General features: G+C 53.8%; 8 protein-coding genes across 8 annotated transcripts; 3 read left to right on the top strand and 5 right to left on the bottom strand.

Annotated features, from left to right (window-relative positions):
- Positions 1-364: 364 nt before the first annotated feature.
- Positions 365-4,603, bottom strand: RHO25_008782 (uncharacterized protein; the record flags this gene model as incomplete). Its single annotated transcript, XM_023604586.2, has 2 exons — positions 365-4,284; positions 4,339-4,603. 2 exons carry the CDS (start codon positions 4,601-4,603, stop codon positions 365-367), a joined length of 4,185 nt encoding a protein of 1,394 aa, XP_023460365.1.
- A 1,656-nt stretch (positions 4,604-6,259) lies between these two features.
- On the bottom strand, positions 6,260-7,918 carry RHO25_008781 (uncharacterized protein; the record flags this gene model as incomplete). Its single annotated transcript, XM_065603101.1, has 1 exon — positions 6,260-7,918. One exon carries the CDS (start codon positions 7,916-7,918, stop codon positions 6,260-6,262), a length of 1,659 nt encoding a protein of 552 aa, XP_065459173.1.
- Positions 7,919-8,012: 94 nt separating this feature from the next.
- On the bottom strand, positions 8,013-9,158 carry RHO25_008780 (uncharacterized protein; the record flags this gene model as incomplete). The annotated part of the gene is made up of 1 exon (XM_023604585.2): positions 8,013-9,158. The coding sequence occupies one exon, from the start codon at positions 9,156-9,158 to the stop codon at positions 8,013-8,015; it is 1,146 nt and encodes a 381-aa protein (XP_023460368.2).
- Positions 9,159-9,982: 824 nt separating this feature from the next.
- RHO25_008779 (uncharacterized protein) lies at positions 9,983-11,266 on the top strand (the record flags this gene model as incomplete). Its single annotated transcript, XM_023604584.2, has 3 exons — positions 9,983-10,280; positions 10,330-11,100; positions 11,157-11,266. 3 exons carry the CDS (start codon positions 9,983-9,985, stop codon positions 11,264-11,266), a joined length of 1,179 nt encoding a protein of 392 aa, XP_023460369.1.
- A 316-nt stretch (positions 11,267-11,582) lies between these two features.
- On the bottom strand, positions 11,583-12,865 carry RHO25_008778 (uncharacterized protein; the record flags this gene model as incomplete). Its single annotated transcript, XM_023604583.2, has 2 exons — positions 11,583-12,617; positions 12,674-12,865. The coding sequence occupies 2 exons, from the start codon at positions 12,863-12,865 to the stop codon at positions 11,583-11,585; spliced, it is 1,227 nt and encodes a 408-aa protein (XP_023460366.1).
- A 553-nt stretch (positions 12,866-13,418) lies between these two features.
- Positions 13,419-15,239, bottom strand: RHO25_008777 (uncharacterized protein; the record flags this gene model as incomplete). The annotated part of the gene is made up of 1 exon (XM_023604582.2): positions 13,419-15,239. The coding sequence occupies one exon, from the start codon at positions 15,237-15,239 to the stop codon at positions 13,419-13,421; it is 1,821 nt and encodes a 606-aa protein (XP_023460367.1).
- Positions 15,240-15,640: 401 nt separating this feature from the next.
- Positions 15,641-17,448, top strand: RHO25_008776 (uncharacterized protein; the record flags this gene model as incomplete). The annotated part of the gene is made up of 2 exons (XM_023604581.2): positions 15,641-16,291; positions 16,351-17,448. The coding sequence occupies 2 exons, from the start codon at positions 15,641-15,643 to the stop codon at positions 17,446-17,448; spliced, it is 1,749 nt and encodes a 582-aa protein (XP_023460372.1).
- Positions 17,449-19,549: 2,101 nt separating this feature from the next.
- On the top strand, positions 19,550-21,169 carry RHO25_008775 (uncharacterized protein; the record flags this gene model as incomplete). Its single annotated transcript, XM_023604580.2, has 1 exon — positions 19,550-21,169. One exon carries the CDS (start codon positions 19,550-19,552, stop codon positions 21,167-21,169), a length of 1,620 nt encoding a protein of 539 aa, XP_023460373.1.
- Positions 21,170-21,205: the final 36 nt, after the last annotated feature.

Here is a 21,205-nt window from a genome sequence, read left to right as displayed (position 1 = left end):
CGTTTGAGAACCACAGAGCCGCCATGAAATAAAACTATTGCCAAGACCAACACGAGCTAGCTCCCGCTCATGCCGCTTCCACTCATCGATCAGTCCACAGCACAAGAGACATGTATGCTTCGATGATACAGTTACAAAGGCGCTATGCTAGATGTTAAAGTCTAGTATGAAAATACAGATCCGAAAGTATCGTGTCAAAATGCTGCCAAGCAATGCGCGATGCTTCCGTTGCCCAGGACCCATATTGCGCCACGCTGTGCCGCTAAACGCTTGCAAAACAACCATCATATGCTTCCGGCAAGAGCGCACTCGGCGCTGATTGTACTCCAGTCGTCCATGATCCTCGTACATCGTATAACAGAGCTCATCGGAACAGTGATGCAAAGAAGCCCTTCGATTTCTGCTCAGGGGGTGCGGACCTCTTGCTTCTGCGCTCGCCGTCTCGTCGCTCGCCTTCCTTTCGATCTCCTTCTCGCCGCTCTCCTTCCCTCCGGTCGCTTCGAGGTCGCTCACCTTCTCGTCGTCGATGCGAACCTCGCTCTTCCTCGGACCTATGCCGGTGATGACGATGTCTTCGATGCGATGAGCTGTCTTGCGAGCTTGTGGGAGCAGGCTCCTCTTTCGCTTCTATGACAACGTCATCGACAACCACAATCTCTTCTTTGGGGGCGATCGCATGCCTGTGACTTCTGCGCCGTTCGCCGTCGTAGGAATCTTGCCGACTGCCTGATCTGTAGTTACTCGCGCGGATTGGAGCACTATCCGTGCGAGCCATCGAACCTCTGGCAAAGCCGAACAACTTCGGCACAGTAGAACTGCTCTTACTTTCGCGTTGAGACCGAGGCCGCTCAGAATAAGACTCGCGTCGACGTCGCCTACGCTCGGCTTCCTCTCGAGCAATCGCCTCAGCTTCTTCTTTTGCGATGCGAGAAGCCTCCGCAGCAGCCGCCTTTCTTGCAGCTCGGCGAGCTTCGTGTCGGATACGTTGTAATTCTTCCTCTTCGGCCACTCTCCGTTCTTCCTCGTAGATTCGAGCTGCTTCGAGCGCTCTCCGTGCATGCTTGCGGCGTTGATGCTCAGCCTCTTCTTCTGGTGTCCTAGGCTTGTCCGACCGAGATCTACGACTGCTGTGTTTGCTCGAGCGCGGCTTCTCGGAGGATTTCTTATCGCTGGAAGAGTGCTTCTTCGGTGGCCGTTCCCAATGATCTGGCTTGCTTCGTCTGCTTTGCGTTGGTGAAGGAGGAGCTTCACGACTGGTAGGGCTCGCTTCTTCCTTCTCGGCTGCTGCTGGAACTTCTATGACCAAAGGGCTGTCTTCGGGCGCGACAGAGTCTTCGACCGGCTCCTCAGTCTTCGCCTCGCCGGCTTGGTCATCATCAGCTGCTTGCGGAGCTGGTTCGTCTTGCACAGCTTCTGATGCAGGACCGGGAACTTCCTCTTCAGCTGGCGCAGCTTCCTTATCACCATCATCGGCTTCCGTGGCCTTTGCCTCCTCTACAGGGTCGTCAGTAGCCTCCGCAGAGTCCTCAGTCTTCTCCGTGGTCGCTTCTGGCTCCGCTACAGGTTCGAGTGAAGGTTCCACATCAGGCTCCTGTGCGGACTCAGGGGCGGGTCCTTCGGATGGAGGTTCTGGATCTTCTTCTTTCTGCTCTTCCGCAGGTGCCTCGTCCGCGGGCGCTTCCTCCGTAGCCGGTTCCTTCGCTGCTGGCTCCTCTGCGGCTGGCTCCTCTGCGGCTGACTCCTCTGCGGCACCCGCTTCAGCGACCTCGGCGGGTTGGCTGGCTTCGTCTGGAGGATGTTCCTGATCCTGGTTTGATTCCTCGACAGGCTGCTCGTTCAATTCGGCTTCGTCGGCGGGTTTGTCCGCTTGCTCTTCCACACTCGCTGCAGGTGGCTCCTCGTCCTTGGCCGGCTCGTCTGATTCTTTATCTTGTTGCCCATCCGTTGCAACTTCTTGCGTCGCGTCATCGCCAGGCTTCTGTTCTTCAGTCGATTCGTCTGCAGGCTTTGCTTCGGCGGTCCCCTCTTCTGCTGCAGGCTCCGCATATTGGGCGTCTGCTGTCTCCGCCTCGTCCTCAATATGAGACTCCTCCGTTTGGCCGGCGGCCGCTTGCTCGCTGTCGTCCTCGACCTCTGTTGCGGAAGGTGCAGAAGAATCTTCACCTTGCACCTCGACTTCAGGCGCTGATTCTGCAGTTGCAGACTCTGCCACAGGATCGACTTCGGCCTCGGCTGGTGTTTCGCCATCATCTGCTGCAGGTCCATCCGTTGCTCCAGCTTCCACGTTTGAATCAGTTTTGGACTCTGCCTCATCACCGTCATCTTCGTCTTCTGTGTCGGTTTCATCGCTAGCTGGTGCAGGCGAAGGAGCTCTGTGTTCGTCGACTGTCTTGATCCCCTCCACGGAAGCATCGCCCGCGGACGTCGTCTCGGGATCCCCGTCCTGGTCGGCCGCTTCAGATGTTGCTTCTGACTCGTCATCGCTCGTGGCTTCTTTGTTGTCTTCCATGTCAACAGCACTGTCTACTGGGCTCACGGCTTCCAAGCTCTCTTCCTTCTCGTTCGCATCATCTGCTTGCTGATCAACTACCTTTGCTGGCTCAATATCTGCACTAGCGGCTCCTTCTCCCAGCGACTCCTCGCCGTCGTGCTGCTCATCGTCTTCCTTTGGTGCCTCAGCAGGTTGAGATGTACTCTCTTTCTCGTCCTCTTCTTGAGCTTCTGTGGCGACTTCGACTTCTGTCTCGTCCGTCAAGGATGGTTCTGTTGGCGCTTCTGCAGTCGCCTCTTTGTTGTCTTCAACTGCATTCGCTTCTGTTTCCGTGTCGGCTGGCTGACTCGTGGCAGCCTGTTCCGTTGATTCATCTGGTACTTGCGCTTCGGATTCGGCAGCAGGCTCTTCCCCTTCTGCTGGATCTATATCCCCGGAGGCAGGACTTGACTCTTCAGCGGCAGCATTTTCTTTATCAGGCGCAGGACTAGACTCTTCGAGGCCCGACTGTGGTTCTTCAGCGGCAGCAGCGGTGTCCTCGGAAGCTGGGCTTGGGTCCTCCGGAGCAGCAGCTGCTTCTTCCCGTGCAGGGCTTGACTCCTCATTAGCAGCAACTGCTTCTTTAGATGCAGGGCTTATCTCCTCTACAGGAGCTTCTTCAACGGGCGCAGGCGGTGGAGGTGGAGTAACATCGCTAAAGTCAATGCCAAGCCCTAGAGGTGGCCCACTTGAATCCTTCGACTTTGCTTTGGACTTTTTTGACTTCTTGCCAGACTTGGGGGCCTCTACTGCCGGCTCAGGCTCTTTGCTTTTCGATTTGCTCTTGCTCTTCGACGACTTCTTATCCTTTTTCTTCGGTTTGTCGCTCCCTTGGTCGCTCTTGATAGCTACTTCTTCAACGACTTCGGGCTTTGCTTCTTCAGCAGCGGCTACTTCCTCGACAGGGCTCACAGTGTCCTCTGGTGCAGGCACGTCAGTCGAAGCAGGGTCTAGGACACTCTCACTTGGAGCCTCTACAAGCTGAGGATCTGCACCGGGGCCCTCGACGATGGCCACTATCTCATCGGGATCTTCGCCGTCGTTGACAGGCATTGATTTTTTCTTCTTGCCTTTCCCCCCTTTGGCAGCCTTTTTCGGCCGTTTTGTTGGCTTTGGATCCGGAGTACCAGGAGCCCACTGTACGCTTTTCTTCTCGGGATCGTCGTTATCGTCATCGTTGGAAGCTTCTGTTTTCTCCTCTACGGGTGGTTCAGCAACTTCTTGCTCAGCAGATGGAGGCTCGGGCGCTTCAGGAGGCAAGTCCACGAACACATCGTCTTCCGATCGAGGTGAGAATTCGCCACCAGCTTCGTCTTCAGCTTGATCGTCCTTGCTGTCATCGACTTGCTCGGGTGCTTCGTCGGCTGGAGGTTCGGGTGCTGCAGGCGGAGTAGCATCTTCTTTCATAGCTTCATCCTCCGCTGGGGTTGGCTCGGGTCCTGCCGCCTCGCCACCCTCTTCGGGAGGATCTTGCGCAGGCTCAGTGCTTTCGGCAGCGGGCTCTGGAGTAGCTTCTGCGGGAGCTTCTGGTGTTGCCTCAGGAGATTCCTCTGCCGTGACGTCGGCAGGTGGTTCGTCACCCTGAGCTACTTCAGGATCTTCAGCGGATGGCGGGTCGACAACAGCATCGGCTTCGTCTGCCTTTTGCTCGGCTTCTGGTTCGGCGCTAGGCTCTGCTACAGATGGTGCCGGCTCGTCAGTTTCGCCAGCTGGCTTGTCATCTGCGCTCGGAGGGGCATCAGCAGAAGGGGTTTCTGATATAGCGTGAGTCGCGATTAGTTAGCTAATCCACACCTCCGCGAGCTTACCTGCGGATGAAGGCGCATCTGCTGTCGGTTGTTCTTCTTCCCCACTTTCGGCTGCATCCTCCTCTGAACTCTCGTCATCTGTAGGTGGTGGTACGGGATACCTCACTTTGTACTTGGGGATGAATGGCTGCGAGACGCTCTCTGGGTCGACAGTGGGTGTCTTGGGCCCGCCTCGCGCTGGATGCACGCTGAGTCTGGGGTCGCGCCATGTTGCAAACGAGATGTTCTTGTAGCCATATTTGTCTCTCACTGCGTCCAGAGACATGGCTGCTTTGGCAACGTTGCTGGACTATCAGTCGGGCTATCGGCTTCTCCGAGGCATCAATTCGTGGTGTGCAGAGGGTCTCGCTCCGTACGGTAACATGACAAGTGATGAGTAGGCGGGTGTTGTGTTGTGATTTTTGCTCACGAGAGGGTGGGATGACGTTGCGAGAATTAGTTTGGGCAGACTCCACTGCTCACCATGTATCTCTGAAATCAGACATGTGCGATGCAGCAGGGTTGGGGCAACACAAACCGCCGATTCGACTTGGGCGGCGCGCGTGCGAATGTTTCCTCACCACTGAGGCGCACATTGACCTCGACGGACAGGTCGCCTGCCTCCACGCAGCGTGTCGGGAGCAGAAAGCGAAGATGTGAGCATGAACCATTCAGCGGGCAGCAGCGGTCCGACTGGAACCACGCTTCACGACAGGGCAGGCGTCGCTGCCCGTCGGGTATCTGCTGACGAGACAGCATGGTGGCTAGCGATGCAAGTGCAGACCAGAAGGAAAGTGCGTTGGGCGGACGTGCAGCGGACAAGCATCGTTGGCATTTCCGATTCGCTTCGTGCCCCATGGAGCCAATGCTGGTGCTTGCCTTGGGATTTCTGGAGGCTCCCAGACAGCTGCAGACATGTCCGAACACGGAAGCGCTGTCCAATGGCTGGTGCGACGCATTGCGCGGGCCGGACGACTGGCCTGTGACACGACGGGCATCCAATGGCGGGCGGGCGTGGGCGCTGGGGCGTGTGGTGGTTCACGAGTGAAGTCGACAAGTCCGTGACGTGGCGCAACGAGAGCAGAGCAAGGGAGGAGCCGTCGTCGCTGCTGCCCCCCACTGGGCCGACCCGGGCGCACCTTCCTTCCTTCGATGGGAAAGGAAGAGCACATTGCATCGCATGAACCTGCGGCGATGCAGTGCGGGTGCGTGCATGTCTCTCCTGGAAATGACAGCTGCTGCATCGATACGATGCGTGGGGGACAGAGCGATCGTGGTACACACAGCATACATCTGCCTGGTCGGGATCAACGGCTTGAACACCGCGCCAAGGCCTCGTCATCGAGACAGGTGGAATTGACAACAAATTGAAGCAGTCTCTTGTCACATGTCACTAAATTCTGCTAACCGTCATCTCGTCTATCACCAGGCATCGCATCGCCAAAGCATCGAAGAATACACGTCCACGTAGCCTCGTCACACGTGTCCAACTCCAAGAACGCCGGTCCTCCACCAATGCTGAGCTCCAAATCACCATGCTCCTCCCGCCGGCCTGCCAGGACCCTCGCCGCCGTCTCGCGCCTCCGAAAACTGTGATTCACAGCCGATGCGAATGCCGATGCGAATGCTGTAATCACGATGCCGCTGCTCTCACGCCAGGGAGTCGGAGTAGGAAGCACTGCCGCGCTTTCGGCAGAAAGTTGAACCAGACTTGACTTGCACCTTCCGCAACGCCGCGAAGCATGATGGCTCGTGATCGCAAAAGGCCGTTACTGAAAGACGCAGTCCATATTGAGACCTGCAAAGAAGGTGCAGTCATCGTTGACCGCCTTGAGCATCCAGCCAAACATTTCCATTTCGGACCTCGCCGCGAACCGGGACGTCGTTATTCTGAGACATATCTCTGCAAGGTGGTTTTGAACCACCAGCCACCGGACTGCCTTCACACTCCACGATCGGAAAGCGCTTTCGTGAACGTTTCCATGAAGGACTGGACATGATTCGTGTCGATCATGGTATAATGCTCACCTCCAACCTCATGGCAGCGGACATCCGATGCGAAGTCGTTCCACCGGCTCAAATGGTTGTCCAGCCACTCCTGCTTGCTCTGTGCGACCACAGCCAAAGGATGGCAATAGAAGACATCCATTTTGGACACTCTGCCACCGGGTTCGTAGTCTCGAGCCATGGACTGCATCTCGTGCGCTAGATTTGCCCAATGTTGGAAATTTGCCGGAGTCAGTGAAAGCTCACTGAGACGCTGTTGAGGCGCATTGTCGAAGATGGCCTTGACAGTCGATGCATGATCTGCTGGACCTGTCCCTCCCGGATTGTCATCCAGGTCCGGATCATGGAGTAGCCCCAGGAAATGTCCAAGATGCAAAGCGCACGCTCGCCAGTCCAGCTGCCGCATGCGGAACTTGATATGCGGAGGCAAGTTGAAGCTGGCGAGAAATTGAACCTGATTGCCATTGCCATCATTGTTCAACCTCTTCGCTGTCTCGAATGCCAGCATCGCGCCATAGCTGTAGCCCGCGAGTGCATACGGACCATGTGGCTGTTGCTTTTTGATGGCGCGGTAATAGGTGTCCACTGCCTCCTCGATGCTGTTGAAAAACCCTTCTCCGGGATCGAAGCCTCGAGCTCGCAGAGCATACACTGGCCGGTCTGTAACTTCCTTAGCCATGTCGATGAAGACCAAGACCTCACCGACTCCTGGATGGAAGAGCCAGAGAGGTGCCTTGCTGCCTTGTGTTCGCAGCTTCACGACAGGATCATACGCAGCCGATGGTGCCTCTTCTTCAATCTCCACATCCAAATCTGTAACACTGTCTCTTCGCCTCCTTGGCTGAAGCTCTACTGCCAACTCCTCGATCGTCGAACACTTCAAAAGCTTGACCAAGGGGACTTCGGCCAATTCCAGACCAAGCTCGATTTTCCGTTTTAGTCGGATCAGCTGAATCGAAGTGATACCCAGATTGAACCAAGGAGTCACAATGTCCAGTGTCGAAAGATCGAGGCTGTGCTCCAAAGCCTCTCGAAAGATCCGGAGTAGTCGTGCCTCCAGCTCGTTCCTCGGCTCGACGGCAACAGAGGCACTCTTCGCAGCATTGGCCTGCTCATATGACCTCAACTTCCCCTGCTCCAGAGCTCGTCTCAGTTTTCCTCGGGAAAGCTTGCCCAATGTCGATTTCTGCAGGATGGTGTTGTCAACGGGCAGAACGTACGGAGCGATGCCATGGCTTCGCATGACACTCTGCACAATAGCGCTGTGTGTCGTCTGTCTCTGGATGTCGTCCTCAGTCCAAGTCGGTAAGTAAAGGATTGCTAGACTCTCATCGCTTGTAGGAGTCGATCGATATCCGAAAGCAGCGAAGAAGCCATCTTGTGCGCCACTGAGCGACAGAGCATTGAGTTGACTTTCCAGATCTGATGCTACGATGCTCACGCCATTAATCCGAATCTGATCTTTGATGCGTCCAACGAGATGCAATCGTCCAGCACTATCGATGATAGCTTCGTCGCCGGTGTCGAACCAGCCATCCTCGGTGAAAGCTTCTGCTGTCGCGATCGGGTTATTGTAGTATCTTGAGAAAACCATAGGCCCTCGGATCTGCAGAATGCCGCGCTGTCCGAGCTGCTCAGTCGAGTCCTCTTCCTGCTCAATAGGTTAGCCCATACTCTCACACAGCATTCTAGCGACCACCACTCACCTCTCCTCTACCAATAACCCTAACCTCAAACCCCCCAACCGGCTTTCCCAACGAAGCAAAATCCATCCCACTCTCCACGTCCATCTCGGGAGACTCAACATTATACGTACAACCAGCACAAGTCTCCGTCATCCCGAAAGCAGGCTGCAAAACTCCCGCCGGTGCCCCAAACTTCTGAAGAACCTCATCAAGTTTCGCACAAAGTTTCACAGGATTCGCCTCTCCTCCTGAAACGAATTGTGTGAGAGTTGATAAATCGATGCTGTCCAATTCCTTTTCATCAGCTTGCTCAATGGATTTGAGTAGTGCCGCAAGCAAGAAATTCGGCGCCACAGTCCTCGCTACGCGATGTTTTGTTATCATTCGAAGCAGAAGTAGAGGATCGGATACGATGTCGGGTGGTTGGATGTGGATTTGATTGAGGTTGCGATACATGGCGAGGAGATGGGTTTCGGTTAGAGCTGCGACGTGGTCGAGGCCGATCCAGTTTAGTAAGGAGATGGGAGGCGAGTTGTTGTGGAGTTTTGTGACGCTGTCTTTTCCGGATATCGAGGAGAGGATTTGTTGGTGGGTGAGTTCGACGGCTTTTGCGTTGCCTGTGCTTCCGGATGTGAGCATTAGAGCCGCTAGGTCGGAGGGGGTTGGTGTTGGGATGGGGAGATAGTCGATATGCTTGTCGTTGTTGGATGTCTGGGCTTCGATGGCATCGATTGCGAGAAGTGATAGGCTTGGACAGACGGCGAAGTCTGCGAAGCTTGTCTGCCTTGTCAAACATATCGGAGCATCGAACAGCTTGTTCAAGTGGTCCAGATGTTGTCGTCGTTGATCAAGGTCGTTGGGTAGTGGTGATGAGAGAGCTGGTATACATCCTGCTAGGAGAACGGTCCAAAACCAGACGATGTTGTCAAGATGGTCGTTGAATTGTAACAGAATGATGCCTCCTCTTGTGAAACCTCGTTGTCTTGCTAGCAACGAAGCCCTCCTCCTGCATTCTGATAACAGCTGTGAATATGTGATGCGTCGTGCTTCGACGGTATTGTGAAGAGGATATGCGACGATGCCTGCATCCGTGCCACTCTCAGCACTCTGTCGAAGCAAATCCAAAAGAGTTTGTACTGTAGAAGCCATCTTAATCATGTAGAAATTCAATAAATTGAATAGTAGATGAACAAATCTAAACCGCGCCGCTTGTCTGCAGGATATATACCATTCCAACAACAACGACAAGGAAACACCAGCTCGTCAGCAGCGGCCTATTTTTCGACTCACATCACCTACGCCCTCCATTGCGGCCTACGCGCCGCCCACGAAGCCGTGATTCCGAGAAGGCATCGCATCGACTGGCCAGTGGCTGCCACATGGCGGCCTTCCTTTGTCCTGCGCACGTGGACCAACGCACGCCACCTTCGTATGGCCATAAACAAAAAAGCCCAGAACCCTTTGATCCAAGTGGGGAGAGAGAAGACAAGAAAAACACGCGAGTTTGCTATCTTCAGCAGGCAATAGACCGCAGTCCAGTAGTACCAACAAGAAGAGTCGAGTCATCAGCGCTGAAGACACTGCGCAGCCTGCGTAGCTGCGCAGTACTCGAGAAGGATTCGACCAGTTGATTGGAAACTGAGCAACAAGTTGGTTGGATTATCCGTCATAGTCGTAGGGCTGAGAGGGCGCCCGGTTCCTGCATAACATTTTCCGAAGTTTAAACCAACACGGCAATCCTTCATGTGACACTGCAGCCTGGACCCCTTCGTATTGCCGGCCCAGGACGCCCATCCTTCAGAAAGTGTTCACTGCCACCATTATACTATTCGGGGCGTTTGTCTTGGAAGTGGAGACGTTTGCCTGCGGCTTTCAACGTCAATACAAAGTGCCCATTTTCCCGAGCCTTATTGTCGCTTGACTCAAAGCACTCGGTTTTCAGGGTCTGACGATCGATTGCAACGTCCTTCACTATGGCTACTTCATCAGAGACTTTTGCAAGCCTCCAGTTGCTGGCTGATACAGCAACCAACACCAGTTTTCAAGATGAATGCGAGCGCCGAAATGCTGTGCAGCTGGCGTATAAGCTGCTTTCCAAGATTGAAACTCCATGGGAAACAATCTCTCGAATGTTGATGATCGATCCGTTTGCGATTGCAGCGTTGAAGACGTTGATCAACTTGCAACTCTTCGAGAAATGGCAGCCAGTCGGAAGCGCAAAATCGTTGAACGAGCTTGCACAGATCACCGGCTGTGACTCCCGACTGCTCTGTACGTGATGCTTCGAGCCATTCCAATGACAGGCACTGACAATCTCCAGATCGTCTCCTCCTCACCATGGTCCCACATCACTGGCTCGAATACTGCTCAGAAACCCATACCTTCAAGCTTACGCGCTTCACGCAAGCACTTCAAGACAAATCGCTCGCAGCCGCAATGACCTTCCACAGCCACGTCGTATCTCCTGCGGCTACCAAAATGCCGGAATTTCTCGCTGCAACGCAGTATGCCAACCCAGCAGATCCAGAACATGCACTTTGGCGTTACCACTCCGGATCAGAGCTAGTGCCATGGTTCCAGCAGAATTCTGAAGCCTTCGTCAGCCTGCATCACGTCATGCGACTTCGCGGTAACCACAGTGCAAAGTGGACCGAATTCTATCCTTGGAAAGAAAATATCGTGGACCGCTTAGAACCAGGCACAGTGGCATTCGTCGACATCGGAGGAGGCGTTGGTCAAGACTCAGAAGCCTTGCGCTGCAAAGCCCCTCAAAACTTTCCAGCTGGCAGCATCGTCCTCCAGGACCTCACAGAAGTCGTCGATCGCGCCGAAGCGGCAGGCGAGTCCATCGTCCGAACGAGTCACAACTTCTTCGAACCACAACCAGTCCTCGAAGCAGCCGTATATTTCATGCACCTGGTCCTGCATGACTGGCCGGATGACGAAGCGAAGAAGATCCTCGCAAATCTCAAGCCTGCGTTCAGACGCGGATACAGTCGATTGCTGATTAACGATATTGTGCTTTCGGCTAGCATGGACACCATGGTCTCTGCTAGTGATCTGCATATGATCATGAATGGCGCACAAGAGAGTAAATACTGATCCCATTTGAGTTATGCCGAAGATTAAACACTGATGTGAGATCAGGAACCAAGGAGGAATGGCAGTCGCTGCTCGAGAGCTCCGGTTTTCGTATCACAAAGTGGTACTTTTCGCCGCTGTCCGAACAGGCCTTGATTGAAGCTGAGCTTGCCTGAGGACTCTGCGTGCGACTTGCTTTTGTGCGAATTTTCGTGATACCCTTGCTGCTGTGTAAATGTCTATAGTAGATGAGCCTCGCTGCAATGAAGTACACTCACACTACCAAATTTTGTGCTTTGCCAGAGTGGCTGGTTCAGAAACTTCTTTTGAGACTGATACATAAACGCTTAGAAGAAATATTTTACAAATGACCTATTCCAATTTCAGTTTCACTCAGTCCAAGAAATCGTTCTCAAGAGCCGTTCAAGTAATCTGTGTCAACCGCTGCATTGATCAAGATAACAGAGTGTGAGTTTTGTAGGAAACGCCCATCTAGTTCTCGCCGTTGGCCTCGATGGCCGCAAGTTGCATCTGCGCGAGAGCGCTCTTGATGAGGAGACCAAGCCTCTCGCCACCGATAACATAGATCTCGGCGACCATCAAGTGGACGCTCACAAAGATAACGCCGATCTGCATGGCAGCCATCTTAACGTAGAGCTTGATCAGCCTCCATCGTGCAGAGCTGTCAAAGGACCTCCATGCCTGGATGAAGATGGCGCGAGAGCTGCCCTTAGCAGTGATGTCCACGTTGCCGACAATCGCACTGCGGTCGAAAGGAACAATGGTGTCTTGGTCCTCAGGAAGAAGCAGAGCTTCGATCCGGGTGAGAGTGACTGTCGCAGGCAGCAAAATGGCGAAAGCGACAAAGAGGCCGGTAGCTGGGACAGCCAAAAAGCGCAAGGCCATCCACACCAGCTTGCTGCAGTCATGCTTGGCGGCATTTGTGACCTGGCTGTGGTCGATGTCAGGCAAGCCTAAGGCGACAGCGACGATGAGAGGTAGGAGTAGAGTCGCTTGCTGCGCCATAGCGAAGACCAGAGATGGTAGGAGAATAGCCTTGCATTGCTTGCGTGGAACAAAGCGGCGGTAGAAAGGCTGGGCCACGGGTTGACCGATCATGGTGTGGGTCCAGACCATGTGCAGGCGTGCCAGTCCGAGCGATGCGACAATGTACATGATCGCGCTGCCAAACAAACCCATACCCAGCAGTCCAGATAGGAAGTTGGTGAGCAGACTGTGTGCGAAGTGGTACACGACTGACACAGCGGCGCCTCTGAATCTCCCACGGAAGCCGCCAATGTTCGTAAGATGCCTCACAGACGCGCGGATACTCGAAGTGACAGGCTTATTGTTGATCAGTGTGACCTCGACGTCGGCCTCCGCCTCGGAGGGCATCAGCGGCTCTTTCTCAATCGGCGCATCTGGCTCGTCGGCGTAGGCGGGAGGGTTGTCCTGGACGATGGCAGTGGTGGTGGGCGACTCGATCATAGCAAGGCTGGCAACCACCTCGCCGACAGTGTACCTGATCTACTCGTTACTGGTCAGTGCGTGGCGCATGAGGGGTTCAGGGCGTATGGGCGTACCGCTGCGATCAGGAGAAGCGTGAGGAAGCCAGTGACGATGACGGGCAACATCTCCCATGGCTGCACCTCCATCTCCGGTCCGGCCTGGTCGTAGAGCGTGGCATCGTGCTGCAGCTGGGACATGTGCTCCTGCACCGCCTCGTAGCCGCGCTTGGCCAGATGGCCGACAACTTGTCCGTGAATGCCGGACATGGTGGTGGTAGTTGTGGTCAGTCGAGTGCGCAGTTGCAGGTGAGAAATGAAGAACAAGGAGAGGCCGCACGGGTGCGCAGTGGTAGAGAAGGGAGAGGCGAGGAGTAGTGAGGTGGTGTTGGAGCAGGCAGGCAACAGGCGCACGAGGCGCAGTCCGGATGACGAAGTGTCGGATCCTTTGTGCCGGGCGCTGGCGCGGCTGTCTAGACCACTCACTTTTGACGCGCTTCGTGGTTGGTCCTAATCAAATCTCCAATGAAACGCGACCGGTGAGCAGCGTCAATTCACGCCACTCACTGCCTTGTGGAGTCGAAGGATTATTGAGGACGCTTGGACGCTCAGAATACGACTGCGCGGCGGCTGTGAACAGTCCAGCTGTCCAAAACGGGCTGAGAAATCATGCAGGCAGGAAGTCAGCTCGAGCCGCCATTCCGACAGTGTGGCCTCTGTACGATATAGGCATTCACGTTTTACAGTTCCGTTTCTATTCTGCCATGCCCTGTCTTGCATATCTCGTCTCTCATCCAATCATCCATTGATCGTATGTCTTCGTCTAGTCCAACGTATCCATATCTGTCTCAGCCCCGTACTCCAACACGATCCACTGACAGTACTTTTCGAATTCTTCCTGCCACTCCTTCAGTCGTTTCGCTCGTAGGCTCTTGCCGAAACTGCCCTCCTTGACTTCTTGCTGCCATTGCTTGGCCGAACACTCTTCGTAGTTTGCCCATCGCACGCTGTTCTCTGCCAAGCTGCCCAGTCCAGCAAGTCCCAAGTTCTCCCAGCCTTGTAGAGCCTGCCAGAAGTCGTGCGTCATGCCGTTCGTGCCATGTCCGAGGATTGCTGGATCGTCATTTGCCAGGGCACATGGCACACCTCGTGCCAAAAGGCTGGGCAGGTGATGTGACATGATGCTGCCAGTATACCGCAGAACTTCGTTGCTGACTGGACAGCTCTCGACAAGAATCTTCTTCTCCTTGACCATGTCAATCAGTAACGGATGTTTCTGCAATGACACACCATGACCAATTCTCCGAGTTCCCAAAATCACTGCATCAAACAAATTCTCGTCTACTTCGTCGCCATCACCCAACGTTTCTCCAGCGTGGAAGAAGAATGGAATGTCTACGCCTTCTTCAGCGCACCGTTTCTTGAACCAGAACAACTCAGGCAAGAGGTCTTGCAATGGCCGTCCAGCGTCCTCTTGCCCAACTAAATCGTAGCCCAGGATGCTATCCGGGAACGCGAGCTTGTGCTCGATGCACTGCTTCATGTCGTCAATAACATCTTTGGTTCCAAATTGTCGAATTGTAGTCCAGATCACGCTTGCACCCCAGAATCCTCTGCCCTCTGATGAATTTTTGAATGCCTCAATCTCATCTTCAAGTACCTCAAACCAGTACATATAGTCCTCTTCAGGCGTCTCTGAGCCATCTCTGTAGAATGGATAACGGAAAACGTGCCTGATGTCAACCCACCTCACGCCATCGTCGTGCAGCCCCTTTAACATAAGGCGAATAAATTTCCTGAATATAGGCTCGTAGTGATGTAAGCTGACAAGAATTGGAAAGCAGGCCTTGAATCGGTCCCAAATGTCGCCAGGTCCCAAGTGGTGCGAGATAGCATCCTTTTGCGACAGTGACACTCTTGACTTAAGCCACTGCTTGAAGCCCTCAACGCCGCCGTCGGGAAAGCTCTCCGCAGCGACAGTGATAGGTATCAGATCATCTGGCTTGTACGACTCGGACCAAATAGGAGGCCCTTCTGATTGAGATTCCTTCCTGGCGAATTTGAATATGAAAGGTAGCATGTGATCTGTGCGGATTTGTGCAGTGTGCATGGAGTGCGAAGCCGTTATACAGATCCCTGGTGTTGTGAGAGCGGTTTCTGCTAGCCAGTCGAGATCGCCCATGGCGTCCAAATGGCAGTGAAGTAGCGCGCCTTTCGGCATCTTCCTCACAATTTGCCATAGTTTACTGGACTCCATGCGCTCCTTGGCCAGAGAGAACATCATACCAGGATAGATAGGCTGGTCCGTCGTCTTGGCGAGGTCGTCTTCAAAGCCTGGCTGCCACAGCGTATTCTGCTCTGAGAAACGGATCGCAGCCACGATTGCAGCGGCTTCGTTTTGCATGGGGGTCATGCCTTCTCGGAAAATGTGATCGCTGCGCCGCTGCTTCTCCTGGGCAATGAGCGCGTCTCTGCCATCGAGATACTTCTGGATAAAGGGCTGGTCCATGGTTGGCACTCCCTCCTTCTCTGCCCACTCGGCGAACTCTCTCCGTTCACGCTCATCTTCTGTCTCTGAATCGCCATTGCTGACATGCAGCTGGTCCATTGCCGCCTGTGCGTCCTTGACAGCCTCGTCAGACATCTTGTCTTCTAAGCGACTGCCAAATGACAAGTTTCTGTCGATGTTGTTTGCACAATGCCCAGGAAAGGAAGGTCGTCAAACAGTTGAGTCGGCAAGTGGAGACACGGGCGATGTTGCTTGCCAGAAGTAGTGGTTCCAGCTGAAAGTCACTTCCTGGTCGAGAAACACCATTGAGCACATCCTAGCTCTTGCTACCTGAGGCACAGGCGGGCACACCATTTATTGACTACAAGAACTTCATTCCTGCGACACCACCTGAGGTAGAAGCTGCTGCCCGCGCACTCTCTATACGAAGCCACCGCGGGCCAAGCTTCCGCTGACGTAGCACCTGGGCCGAGAGCATTGGTCTCAAAGCAATATAAGAACCAGATTGTCCAGTCTGAGAGTTCGCAATAACAAATATGGCATCTTTCCTGACTTCTGCGGTCGAGAAGCTCAATCCATTCGCCAAGCGTGAGCGAGACGATGACGACCATGGAGAAGCAGTTGAAGTTGACTCTGTCGCTGGCGGCGGTCATGCATCTAGAGTCTCCAAGATCACGAAAGAGCAATTGCGGGTCAGCCACGCTCTCAAGATGTTCCTCATCAATGAAAAGATCCTCACTCCGCAGGACGTGAATTTGAATGTTCACGGGGCCGAGAATTCGGGAGCTCTCAAGGAAATGCTGGACAACCCACATATTCATGTGCCAAGAGAGGTCACAGACCGCAGTCACCCTCTTACGGAATACTTCATCAGTTCCAGCCACAATACCTACCTGCTAGCCCATCAGCTCTATGGTTCATCTTCTGCTGTGGCGTACGAGACAGCACTGGTAGCCGGCTCGAGATGTGTGGAGATCGATGCTTGGGACAACAGCGACGACGAAGATGAGCCTAAGGTAACTCATGGCTGGACTCTAGCTTCTCGAGTACCCTTCCGTGCTGTTTGCGAGACCATCAGAGACGTGGTTGACAAGGAAGCGAAGATGCCACAGGAAACATCTTACGCTTCAGCTCCGATCCTGATATCGCTTGAGAACCATTGCGGTGACCATGGCCAAAAGCGGCTTGTGAGTATCTCCTTCCTAGTATCGAACTGCGTGATCTCGGCTGACGCTGACTCACTTAGGTGGACATCATGCGCGAAGTATGGGGCGATCGTCTACTTAGCAGCGAAGTGCGGGCTGAAGGCACCAGAGAGCAAAACAACTCCGGTGAGCATGTTGATCTTATCGAACTGGGCTCGAAGATTGCGGTCATCGTCGAATACCATCTTCCAGACGAAGCAGAATCCGATGACAGTGATGACGAGGACGAAGACGAGCAAGCCAGAATCGACCACGAGAAGTGGCGCAAAGAGAAACGAGAGTGCGCCCAAGGCATCATCATTCCGGAGCTGGCAGAACTTGGCGTGTATGCACAGTCTGTGAAGCCTGCGAACAATTCGTGGTTTGAGAGCGTGCTTCAAGACGGACCTTCTCACCACCTGATCAACGTCTCAGAATCTGGCCTGATGAAGCTGGATTTACATCTGAACGGGCCTAAGATCAGTCAGCACAACGCACAACATCTTATGCGAGTCTATCCCAAAGGTACTCGCATTTCATCCAAGAATTTGAACCCTGTGCCATTCTGGGGAGTTGGTGCGCAAATATGCGCTTTGAACTGGCAGACATTCGACGCCAGCATGCAATTAAACGAGGCGCTGTTCAGCGGCTCCGATGGCTATGTCCTCAAGCCTGCTGCTCTGCGATCAGGTGGATCTGGAAAGCTCAGCACCGGCAGGAAGAAGCATCTTCGTTTGCACGTTGCTGGTGCCACAGATGTGCCTGTCCCAAAGGATCGCGATGCAGATGATCCTATCAAGCCGTACGTGACTTGCACACTCGAGCATCCAGACTCAGTCGACAAACCACCAACGAAGCGGAAGACGTCAGCGTATAAGCAGCACACACTCGGCATTCTGCATCGTGGGGAGCAACCACCTCCGACCGACCCGTTGTGGAACGAGCAGCTGGACTGGGACTACGAGGAAAACGAACTCGTGTTCTTGCGAATCCTTATCAAGTCAGACGACAAATTCGCAGTCAACCCTAAGCAGTGCGTTGCAGCGGTCAGGCTAAGCTACGTCAGCAACAATCAATGGGTGTTTATAAGAATGCTGGATCTCAAGGGAAGGGAAACCAAATGTGCTTTGCTGGTGAAATTTGAGATCACGGACGCCTAGAGAGCTCCCGGCAGACGGCACAACGTGCCCCAGAAACTCAGTCCAGAGGCTGCTACAGGACTCTTCGCAGAGGTAACGACTGGTTGCTTGCATCTGAAGATGTAAACCAAGCGATAGAAGACTTGACGACGAGACTTTCATATCAGTGGAACATATCGTCTGCGGCGCTGATCAACATTGTCAGCAGCTCGTATTCGTGTCTCACACAGTTCCTACTGCGCTAATACAACTCTCTCTCAGGCGAGAAGCAGTGAACGCCTAGCATTCTCGTAGACAGGCTTGTCTTCTGTCGATTGCTGACCCCATCTCAGGTATCCCTACGGCTCAATTATGGCAGTAGCTGAGCTCGTGAGCTGTGGAGTCTCTTCATCTTCAAAGAGATGTGTCTTTTGTGGTGATCTAAATCTGTCGCTGAGTGTTGAACCCAAGGTGGCTCTCCTGGAATGCAAAAATCCCGCCTGACGTCGGCTGAAACATTCATGCTCTCGCCACACCATACCATGCGCCTGCATTCTGTCGACAGCCTCCTCACTTCCGCTGTACAAAATATGTCTGCGTGCGCAGGAGGCCCTAAACGAAAAGCTTCCGACCTAACAACCACTCACCTTAGCTGCAAATATGCTCTCACTTTCATTCCTGGCCCTGTCCTGCGCAGTTCTGACAGCTCGATGCAATGCGCGACACATGCACCGCTTCCACATGCACCACGAACACCGTCGCCAAATACCGTCGGCGACAGCGACAAGTGAAATTGAGCCATCGACCACAGAACTTGCACCAGCCTCCATCACCGCAGGCGATGCTGCCATCGAGAATATACAACAAATCCAAAACGGCCTATCTGACTTGCCTGCCAACCTGTTATCATTCGTCCAGGCCGTCGAGGCTCGACTAGAAGATATGGAGAGCATGCTGCTACAAATGATGGGCAGCACGAGTGCAGAGCAAACAATGCTACCCACAACGCCGGCAATACCAACAGGCACGCCTGCTGCAAGCACACCTGCAAGTCTCGAATCACCTACAACTATACCAACCTCGACCGACTCAAGCCCAGCGTTCTATTCCTCGCCCAGCTCGTCTCTTCCAGGAATCATACCAGTGGTGTCTATACAATCTGCATGGAACACCACAACCCACACATCAAGAGTGACATCTACACGGATTCAGACGCTTACAGTACCGGAGCCAACAACAACAAGCACTTCATCGGAAGCTCCCCGTGGCTTGCCAAGTGGTTCAATCATAAATTCTGCGAACTGGACAATGCCGTATACTTCGAGCCGCGGCTCATCAGCAGTCTCGACTCTTCTGACTCGTACTGCAAGGAGTGTTCTGAATCCACCCGCGCCGACTGTCTTGGAGGGGTAATGCCAGAGCGCCTAGCAAGGAGTGAAGGGTTGTCTGCTCTCTGCAAGTTGTCGCATCAATGTGCCACGCAGACAAATGATCTCACGTATTCTGCAGTCCATTTTTCGCAGGAACGAATCGCAACATGAATTTGTCTACACGAGTATACAATTTTACATAGCAAACGACATCAATGATAATGAATTGAACCACATCTAAAATCTCGAAGCCTCTCCGTGGAAAGCGCGGGGACTTTTTAGCGCCAGAATGGCGCACAGCACGTGGCAGAAACCAAAGATCGACTCCGACGAATCACATTCCTCGCCGCACAAAGCATGCAATCTCGATTCGGCAGTTCATCGCGTGGCTTTGCAGCACTGTGCAGAGAAAGAATCGTACTTTTGCGTCTCCACTCTTCGAACGAGGTGTCAAAGTACGATGTGGCGGTCACTGTGACTTCACTAGCTTCGGGGCGTTCTTCTCTCTCTCCGCACTTCGAGTGTTCTAATACTATTGATGTGCTGTCGCAATCCTTGCAAGTGAGTACATATTCTACTATCATTCGGGTTTCTGTGTCTGGCCAGACTCTTTCACCAATTCTGCGAGATCTGGCGACTGGGTCGCTTGGTGACTAGAGAAAGGCTGGAAATACTGGAGGCCACAGCAAGTGGAGCCTTATGAACGCGCTGTCGCCGCTCCTTGCAGTCAACAATTCCAAAGAGTCCAAAAGAAAAGCCGGAGCAAGGCTACAATGCTCGCATGGCTCTATGGCTCTCCTACCAGGCCGCCCATTTTCCTACGACTCCGCAGCTCCAAGACCTTCATCATCGTCGTTGTAGCCTCGGCCGTCTTCACTGACGTCTTTGCCTATGGAATCGTCGTTCCCGTGTTCCCTTTCGCTCTCACCGAACGAGCAGACATACCAGAAGATCAAGTTCAACCATGGATCTCGATATTTCTCGCTGTCTATGGCGCCGCGCTGCTGGTCGCCTCTCCACTATGTGGCTGGATGGCTGATCGCATGAAGTCGAGACAAATGTCATTCTTGCTCGGTCTCTTGGCGCTCGGAGGATCGACGGCGCTATTGTGTGCGGGTCGAAGCATTGGAGAATTTGCGGCGGGAAGAGTATTGCAGGGCGTCAGTGCCGCAGTCGTCTGGGTCACGGGATTAGCATTACTCGTAGATGCGGTTGGCCCAGAGGAGATTGGCGCTGCGATGGGGTATGTTGGCCTGGCTATGAGTTTGGCTGTGTTGTTGGCGCCTCTGCTTGGCGGCGTTGTGTTTGCCGAGGCCGGATACTACGCCGTCTATGCCATGGCATTTGGCCTGATTGTAATGGACCTAGTGCTTAGGTTGGCCATGATTGAACGCAAAGTAGCGAAGCAATGGTTGCCAGATCTTGATGTGCCGGAAAGTCTGGAGAAAACCGAGTCGAATCAAGTAAACGGGGCCCAGGAAGGACAAAGCTGCGCAAAAGCTGTTGATGGGCTGGAGGCGCAGTGCGTTGCGAGAGCCGACTCTGGGCCGCCGTCCCTCATGGAACGGCAACCAAGCAATGCGGCAGAAGCAGCAGTTCCCCTCAATGCGCCGACCGCAATTCAAAGCATTGTCGCCAAGCTGCCTCCAATGGTTTTCCTCTTCGGATCTCGACGAATTCTTGCTGCGCTCTTCGCCACAACAATGCAGTCATCGCTGCTCACTTCCTTCGACGCTATCTTGCCGCTGTTCGTAAAGAACACATTCCAGTGGGACTCGATCGGAGCCGGTCTCGTTTTCTTGCCCGTCGTCTTGGCGTCCTTCCTTGGTCCTGTAGTCGGAACACTGGCAGACAAGTATGGTCCGCGATGGTTGGCAACAGCTGGATTTATCCTCTCGTGCCCTTTCTTGATTTTGCTGAGATTGGTGGAAGAGAGCTCCATCAACCACAAGGTGATGCTATGTGCCTTTCTTGCATTCATCGGTATAGGACTGACGCTAGCATTGGTGCCTCTCATGGCAGAAATGTCGTATGCTGTCGATGCCAAAGCGAAAAGGCGGCCGCCCGGGTTCTTCGGCAAGAATGGTGCTTACGCTCAAGCTTACGGTCTGTTCAACATGGTAAGACAACTACTTGGCGTGTTTTGGTGTCGCTGTACTGACTTCAATGTACAGGCCTGGGCTGCTGGCTCAATGATAGGACCTCTGTTGGCAGGACTGGTGGTCGAGGCTCGAGGCTGGGGTACTGCGGTATTGATCCTCGGGTGTGTGAGCATCGTCACCGCACTGCCAACGGCTATCTGGACCGGTGGCAGCATCCTCAAGTCGAAGAGGTCGCACAAAGCTGACGTAGTGGACAGTGCCGAGGGCAATGGTGCTCTGTCTCCAGCATAATTGCCACTAAATACGTCTAACGGCGAAGCGCTGGCA

This window comes from Cercospora beticola, chromosome 5 (genome assembly GCF_033473495.1).
Source record: "Cercospora beticola chromosome 5, complete sequence".
Lineage (NCBI taxonomy): Eukaryota > Fungi > Ascomycota > Dothideomycetes > Mycosphaerellales > Mycosphaerellaceae > Cercospora > Cercospora beticola.
The sequence above is the reverse complement of the archived record's forward strand: the minus strand, read 5'-3'. Positions and strand labels throughout refer to the sequence as shown.